Source organism: Psammomys obesus, unplaced genomic scaffold, assembly GCF_907164565.1.
Source record: "Psammomys obesus unplaced genomic scaffold, mPsaObe1.curated_primary_1811, whole genome shotgun sequence".
In the NCBI taxonomy this organism is placed as follows: domain Eukaryota; kingdom Metazoa; phylum Chordata; class Mammalia; order Rodentia; family Muridae; genus Psammomys; species Psammomys obesus.
Window position 1 is genome coordinate 2,928,930 of NW_026589732.1, and position 8,811 is coordinate 2,937,740.

General features: G+C 47.1%; 1 protein-coding gene across 1 annotated transcript in view; it reads right to left on the reverse strand.

Annotated features, from left to right (window-relative positions):
- The window catches only part of Tbc1d2 (TBC1 domain family member 2), a 47,723-nt gene that overhangs the window by 29,640 nt on the left and 9,272 nt on the right, over window positions 1–8,811 (reverse strand). The window contains exon 3 of the mRNA XM_055605387.1: window positions 4,947–5,094. Within this exon, the coding sequence (XP_055461362.1) occupies window positions 4,947–5,094 (148 nt within the window). The remainder of the gene's footprint in view (window positions 1–4,946; window positions 5,095–8,811) is intronic.

An 8,811-nucleotide genomic window follows, 5' to 3' on the forward strand; every position in this document is an offset into this window, starting at 1 on the left:
CAGCTAACTGTCTTCGCTCTCTTCCCGGACCCAGACCCACCCTGCCTTGCAGGTTCCTCTGACTCATGGCTACCAAGGGGCTTACAGTGGTGCCCAGGCCAGGTTCAGCCAATGACCTGTTGAGGCTGCGGCCCCAGCCCAGGCTTAACGTTTGTGTGAGTTACAGAAAAGAACGAGGTAGCACCAGAGGCTGGCCTGAGAGTACAGATTACAGCAAATTTGAGGCCCACCAGCTGGAGAGCTAGTTCAGGTGCTTGAGTTCCCTGTAAAGAGATACAAGCACACTGATTTGGAAATTAATAGCAAGGTGGAGAAAAAGAGAACTAAGTGAACTGTTTGAAACTACAGGCTGGGCAAGAAGAAAGGACCTGTGCACTACAAGAAATAGGCCACGCAGCCACACCTGCCCAGGGAGGGCAGCCACAGCTTGCGGCAGGGAAGACCATGGCTTCTGAGAGCCACGCTCAGAGCATGCGTGTTTCCCAATGGAGTCTTGTAGGAGGGGTTCTGAAGGCAAGGGTCTTTGGAATTTCCTGAGATCTGCTTCAATATAGATGTAAGAGGTTAAGAATCAAGTGCCTGATTTAAATGTATTCTTAATGTTCCTGTTTGTGATCCCACAGTGATCTCATGATTAAAATCATTTTGCCACGCAGAAAAAAAAGGTTAAACTCGGCTTCCAGTCCCACGTCCTGTGTATGTGTGTAGGCCACAGCTGAACATTAGGTATTTTCTTTACTCACCATCCACTTATTTTTTCTTTTGAGACAGGGTCGCTCAGGGAACCCAGAGCTTGCCGCTCAGCTAGACTGGCTGGCAGTGAGCCCCGGAGGCTTCCTGTCCCTGCTTCCCCAGGGCTCCAGCTGGGGACAGGTTTCAGAGACCTGAGGTCCTCCTGTTCGCACAGCAAGTTACCACCGAGCCATGTCTCTAGTCCTTTCTTTTAACTTTTTTTTAATTCTTGAGTCAGGGTTTCACGCATCTCAGATTGCATCTCACGCATCACAAACTTACTATGTGACAGAGGATGACTCTGGACTTCAGCTCTTTCTGCCCTGTGGTGCTAGGCATCAAACACAGAGCTCCAGTGAGTCCGAGAGGCAAGGACTCACAGACTGAGCTACTGAGCTATGTCCCCAGCTAGGTTTCTCTTGACCCAATCACAGGGTATCCATGACCGTTTTCTGCCTTAGATAAAGGATAGGAAAAAAATGAAATAAATTTGATACGGTGACTCTTTTTCTAAGAGTGAGGGAAAAGAAAGAAAACATTAAGAGCTACCCCATCTAGCGACGGCTAATGCTTTCTGTGGATTGCAGAAATTTGTTCTGAACTATTGCAACAACTAGTTTTTCACTCTGACCAGTTACCATTTCAGTTGATGCTGCACCCAGAGGGCACTTACTAAGGGGCAGTGGGGTGAGGTGTTCAGACAGGGGATATGAAAGTCAACAGACCTGTGGCCCCTGGTTCGATTGGTTGTGCTGTCCCTCTGAGCAATGTGATAGACAAGCCACTCTGGAAAACTCTCATTCCACAAATGCTCAGATGATAGAGAAGCACAAAACAAAAGAATCTAGTTCAGGTCCCCGAAAAGGAAGGGGTCAGGGACGGAGCCTGATAATGGACACGAGCTCGGACAGGGGTGAGAAGAAATGTGGGTACACAGACCAGATAAGCACCTCAGCAACACCCCTCCCCCACCTCTCTTCTTCAGATGCCCATAGAACTGTCTGGGAAGCCTCTCTATCCCTTCAGGCTTTTTACTAGTTATGGGGTCTACTCAAATTTTGAGTTCTTTTTCAGTCAGTCCCAGCAATTTGTGTCTTCTTAGAAGTTCTTCCATTTCATCTAAGTTTTCAAGTTTGCTGGCATTACAGTTGTTCACAGCAATTCCTTGGACCCTGTCTCTTTTTTGATAGGGACTCACTAAGTAGCCCAGGCAAACCTTGAACTCAGAATCTTCCTGTCTCAGCCACCACGCCTGGCCCTTGTAATCCTTTTTATTTCTCTAAGATTTGTAGTAATGACCCTCTTTTTTTGTTTCCAACTTTGGCAATCTGAATTTTCTCCCCTTTCTTGACCTAGCTAAAAGTTATCAGTTTAGTTGGGCTTTTAAACGAAAAACCATTTTATTTTATTCAGACATATGCCATGGCACATGTGCGGAAGTCAGGGAAACTTTTGGGCGTTAGTTCTAAGTGTGTCCCAGGGATTGAACTCAGGTCATCAGATTTAGCAGCAAAGCCCTTTATCTGTTGAGTCATCTCAGCAGCCTGAAATGTAGTTCTAAAAGAAGATCCAGTCTGCTTGGTTCAGGGTAGGGAAAGAATGGGGTTGTATTTTCATGGACTGATAAAGAATATAGTCATCGGTTAAAGTAAGATCAGTATTACAGTCCTAATAATCTGTTCTTGCATTTATTTTTAAGACCCCATCACAAAGGACCCCTGGCTTTTTGGGCTGGTCATTTCCCTTCTTGGTTCTTACTACCTTCATCTGAAAATAAAAGCCCCGTGGGCACACTGGAAAGATCATCAGCGTCTGCAATGGGGGTCAGAGAGTCCTGAGCACTGCATGGACTCAAGGGCACAAGCTACAGAAGTTGGAGATGGATCCAGGGATACATGCCATAGCCAGAGGCACCGGCTGAGCGGGATGACTGTCATTGCTGCCCACACTTCCCTCTGTTAGGAATTAGCTTCCCCGGCATGCCTCAGAGCTTGGGACTAGTGAACCTTGGGTATGGGAGAGCAAGAAGGCCCCAGCTTTAAGGGAGGAAAGCAACTCAAGGAAGCAGGGCTTATTCTGGATGGAAATTTAAGAACAGGTAAGTCCAGCTAGGTGGCGCATACCTTTAATCCTAGCACTTGGGAGGCAGAGGCAGGAGGCTCTATGAGTTCGAGGCCAGCCTGATCTACAGAGTGAGTTCTAAGACAGCCAAGGCAGAGAAACCCCGTCTTGGAAAAAAAATAACCAACCAGGTAGTCCCGTACAGGAAAGTATGGAGGCAGTACAGGAAAGTATGGAGGCAGTAGCTGGGCATGCTGCATCCACAATCAGAAAGCAGAGACAAATGAATGACAGCGCTTAGCTTATAGTCTTTGTTTGTTTGTTTTGTTTTGAGAGAGAATTTCTTTGTGTAGCCTCAACTGTACTAGACTCACTCTATAGACCAGGCTGGCCTCGAACTCACAGAGATCCACCTGCCTCTGCCTCCCAGAGTGCTTTATCTTTTCTCCTCTTTATCAGCCTGGAATCCTCCTTACCCATTCTGAATCGCTCCGAGCCAAGTTGAAGGTACAAAGATGCTTCCTCCAGGGACAGAGGCTCAGCTGAGTAGTGGCCACCTAGAAGGTGGTAAAAGGTAGAGAGCAAGCGCCCTGTCCCAGAGAGATACCAGCCAGGACCAAAGAGGCCCTTTCCTGGATTTGCTCATAGTATGAGAGGAATACCTAGCTCAGCTCAGCTCTGCTCTGGAGGCTTGGCCAGCACAAAGGGTGATAACCACCAAGGAGGACAGCAGCGAGTGAGCCAGTTATGCTCCCGGGTTGCCTCTTCTGTGGTGGGGTGGAGCCCTCCCCGAGGCCAAGTCCTAAGACTGACCCAATGATGCAGTCCACGCATCATTCATCTTCATCTCACAACAGCCCTGGTAGTAAGGGAGGAGACCTGAGTGTCACACCTGACTGGAACACACGGTGGCTCAATGCAGACTTGTCCCAAAGCCTCTGGCAGTGCTCAGGATGCCCCTCATCCTGTCCCCTGAGGATGACCTGTGCTGGGCACCCGGGCGGCTCTCGCTTCGCCACACCCCTGGCAGTGCAGGGAGCTAAGCTTGCAGTGTTGCCAGGCTCTGCTTCCCTTCAGCGCGTTCCCAGCACACTCAGGTCCTCAGCATCTTCAGAGAGATAAGCCCTGAACCCTGCGGTGCTCATCTATGCTGCATGTCCCCCAGGCTTCTCTTTCCGGCTCAGACCCCTCTTCTGGGCTCCATGCACCTCTGTCCAAATGTCTGTGAATTAGCCCTCTCTCCTACCAGCAGGCCCCAGAGGACACACCTCTTCTTTTCTCTAAAGCCTGCTTCTCTCCTGAGAAGAACATCACTATCCTCCCAGACATACATGGACATAAAGTAACAAAATAAAAAATTAAAAGAAAAAGAATTTAAACAATTTTTAAAAGTGCCAGTCAGGACCTGGCATGGTGGTTCACACTTGTGATGCCAACACTCAAAAAGCTGAGGCTGGAGGATTCCTGCAAGTTCAAGGCCAGCTGGGGCTACAGGGTAAGTGTCAGGCTGGCCTGGGGCTGCAGAGTAAGACACTGTCTCAGCACTCTCCACCACAAAGTAGTAGCCATGACCCACATGATAAAGCGTGTGTGATGGAAATAATTTGATGTGAAATCATCATTTGATGTGATCTCAGTATACATGAACATACGGAGCTATATACCACCTGCTAAGCGTGGTGACTGGCAAAACTATGGGTAATTTTTAATGATTTTTCCTTTTAAAATGTTGTCTATTACTATGTGTGGCATGTGTGTGGGCGCGTGGTATGTGGGGCGGGGTGCGATGGGTTGGTGCTTGTGCCACAATACATGTGGGGACAGCTCTATGGAGTTGGTAATCTCCGTCCATCTTTATGCGCATTCCAGGACGTCAGGTCACCAGGTTTGAGTGGCAAGTGCTTTAACAGCTGAGGCTGTTTTTGTATTTTGAAACAAGATCTCACTATGTAGCCCAGGCCAGCCTAGAACTCATGACACTCCTGCCTCTGCCTCCCGAGCGCTGGGATTGCAGTACACGGCATATTTTTAAATCACAATGTGGTTAGTTGAAAATAAGCCCATGATGCTACATTGTCCCATCTCTCACCAGATGAAGCTCACAGCAAGGGGCGCTGGTGGTCTGGCCGCCTCTTATCCCCACTGGCACTTACTGTATTTCAGTCCCCAGATGCTTCAGAGAGATGTTCTGAAGGGCTGAAGGCATGGCAGGGACAGGCTGCAAGGCAGCAGCTGCACCCACCAGTCCAGGAGGTGTTTTCACCGGGCACAGGAACTCCTCCAGCTCCACCTCCTCTTCTTCTGGAGAGCCAAAGACAGGCAGTTAGTACTGGCATGAGCCAGCGTACTTCCGTAGGAAGGACTTAGTCCTGTGCTCTGGGCTCAGCTCTGACAGACAGCAGCCCACCTAGCAAACTTACAGCAAAGCAGCTTTAAAATGTCTGTTTTGCTGCTGTAGCCTTCCCGGAGACTCTCCGCAAACACACAGGAGTGCAGGTTATTCTGTATCCTGTAAGCCATTTAAAAGAACCGGAAATGTACTGAAAGCGTGATGTGCCAAAGGGTCTATCCTAGTGTAATTTGTAGTACCTTAAACTGGAAATAACTTTTTCCAGGTTTTTGTTTGTTCTGAGCGTGTGTGTGTGTGCGCGTGTGTACGTAAGCATATATCCATGTTTGCAGATGTGTGTGCTTGTATGTGGTAGCTGAGGTTGATGTCAGATATCTTTTTCCATCACTCTGCTTTATTTACTAGCACAGGGTTCGTTACTGAGCTCAGAGCTTGCTGACTAGGATAGCTATGAAGCTTGCTCTGGATCTCTGTCCCTGCCTCCCTAGGGCCAGCATTACATGTGTTCTGAGGACCTGTATGCTGGCTCTCAAGCTTGCATGGCAACCTTTACCTAAGAAGCCAGTGACCCAGTCCTTCCTTTTGGACACGGAGCCTCAACTAAATTACTCACACTGGCCTTGACCTTGTATTCCCACTCCTGCCTCCAACTCTCAAGTACCTGAGATTACAGGTGCAAACCACCATACTGGGCTGGAAGTGAAGATTTCACAGCTCAGGGGCAGGCTAGGTAAATGATGATGCCTCCATACAACTCCACTCAGCTATATAAAAACACAGGATGAAAAACACTAGAGAAGTGGGCAGAGTGGCTCATCTCAGGAGGCCGGAGGAGGAGAATGGCTGTGAGTGCCACGCTAGCCTGAGATGCATAGTGAGACCTTTTCCCCACAGAACATAGGAGTACACATGGGATATAATACTAAGTGGAAAATCAGAGGTTTAAAAATGGAGTTACAGTGCTGGGGAGATGGCTCAGAGGTTAAGAGCACTGGATGCTCTTCTAGAGATCTTGAGTTCAATTCCCAGCAACCACATGGTGGCTATAGTGAGATCTGGTGCCCTCTTCTGGCGTACAGGTGTATATGCAGGTAGACCAATGTGCACACAAAATAGACTCTTCAAGGCCTAGGGATGTTGCTGAGATGCACAAACTCCAGGATTCAAAGCTCCAAATCTCAATAAAATAAAATTTGAAAAAGGAAAGAAGCAAACTTCTTGAGTGACTGGAGCCTTACCATCACTGTGGTGGCTATGAACGATGCACATATGAACAAGATCAGTTAGCAGCAAAGACTTCTAGCCAGCCATCATTTTGCATCTAATCAACAGCCAGCTGTCACAGTGGCAGTTCTGCCACCTGAGAAAAAGCCACTAGGGTCACAAGGTCTTAGTGCCACTCAGCCAAGTGGCACAGAACAGGTTATTTTACAGCCTCACTGATCTGTCTTGTAACACAGCCTCAGTCTCTTATTGTCAGTGTTTCTCTTGTACAAACATGTAGCATTGCTAAGTGAAAAGATCATAGGCTGGGCTCCTACCTGGCCATCACCATAACTTAGCGGGATTTCAAGGCATAATGTGGATAAAAGCATGCATTTTTACCATATAGGTCTCTTTGAAAATACTTTCTGATTATGACAGGTGGTGGTAGCGCACACCTTCAGTCCCAGGAGGCAGAGGCAGGTGGATCTCTGTGTGAGGCCAGAGTAGTCTGTAGAGTGAGTTCCAGGGCAGCCAAGGCTACACGGAGAAACTTTCTCTCTTTCTCTCTCTCCTTTTTGGTAGGTTTTTCAATATATATATCCTTTGCCATAATAAGAGATGTTTCTAATCAAAGTCATAAGTTGGTAAGAGGTTTAATGTTCTTGGGTAAAATATGTACCCAAGAATAGAGACAACCTGTTACTCTTCAGATTTCTTTCTGGTTAAAAGCCTAGATTTTGAAGATTAGAATGTAGTGAGCTGTGTAATGACTCACTGTTCTGGAATCCACATGACCTTTAAATCTGTATGCTAGCTTTTAAATGCCTTCAAGTTTTGAACCTGTCTTAACTATCTTTGTAGAGAAGTGACTTGCCCTTATAATTGCATACAGTTGGTATGTAGCAATCCACAGAGTCCTTATCTAATTTAATAAATGTTTAGATACTAGGAAAAAAAAAGTGTGAGTGGGGTGGCAGGATTGGATCCTGAGTGAGTAAGAAAGCTATTCTCAATTTATTGTTTTTCTCACCTAATTTGTTATTATAAAAAATTTAGGCCTACCTTCATAACCAGAAAACAAATTTACATTCATTAAATATAAGAAGTTACAAAGAGATCTTAAAACATAAAGAAATATTAAGATAACAATCCTCAGTACTGAAAAGCAAAGTAAAGATGTTTTGTATTAGCATCTGATCCAAAACATGCTAAAATAAAAGGGCAGAGGTCAACACAGCATTATCACTGGCCATGTTTAGAAGATGGAGCTATGGGTTATAAAAATATTAACACTCGCCATGTCTAGAAGGTGGCACTATGGGTCATAACACAGCATTAACAGTGGCTGTGTTTAGAAGATGGAACTATGGCTGCCTTTTCTTTTTTACTGCTTCCCCAGTATCCGGACAAGAATTCTTTCAGAGCAACTGACTTAAAGATATTTAATGTTGAGATATGTTTCTAGGCTAAAAAGCATCACTCAAAGTGTAAGAGAGAGGATATGGCATTCTGATGGTTAATATGGGGTGTTACAGAAAGTGTGTAAGAGTTAGGGCCACTTACAGGATACAGTTATTTTTATGTGGGGGCCCTTATCCTGAAGGAGTAAAAGCTTTAGGCGTGAGAGGCTGGAGGGATGGTTTCCTAGCTCAGAGCACTAGAGTTCAGCTCCCAGCACCCACCTACAGCTTACAACTGCTTGTAACTCCAGTTTTCTTCTGGTCTCTGAAGGTATCACATTGACATGGACACATGGACGGACAAACACACACACACACACACACACACACACACACACACGAGTAAAATTAAATTACCTTATGACTTTTGGGGTGGAGACATTTATCTGTGCATCAGTAAGGAAGGTGTGGGTATAAAAACATCCATCATCATGGTGAGATCTTGGGGGGGGAGGGGCGGGTAGAGGCTGTTCCACTCATTCAAGACAACCTGTAATCACTTGAACAATAGCAGGTCACACACTGCTAATTCCCAGCAGGCTCCGCCCACTGCACAGGCTGGTCAGGAGGCTAGGCAGCAGCACTCACAGCCATTCTTCTGAGGCCTCCTTTCCATCCCCTTCTCCCAAAATATGGACTGGGCTCCTGGGGAGGGCAGGAGAAAGTGAGATGGAGCAAAGCTCTAGGCTGGGAGACGGGGCGAGGGGAAGAAGTCGCAATTAAGACGCAGGTGGGCGGGAGATGGGCAGGAGACAATCCTTCCAACTCCAGCCAGAGAAGACTCCCTGCTGGAGGAACAGTGGGGCAGGGAGGGCTGTGAGGCTGGAGCTGACTGGACCCGCAGCAGGAGCCAGGGCCAAGAGGAGGAACGGGCATTGCAACAGGGCATTGCAAAAGGCTCCAGCCCCAGAGATGAGCCTGTGGACAAGGGCCAGGGTGGCCTGATGGGAAGGCCGTGTGTGTGTGTGTGTGTGTGTGTGTGTGTGTGTGTGTGTGTGTGTG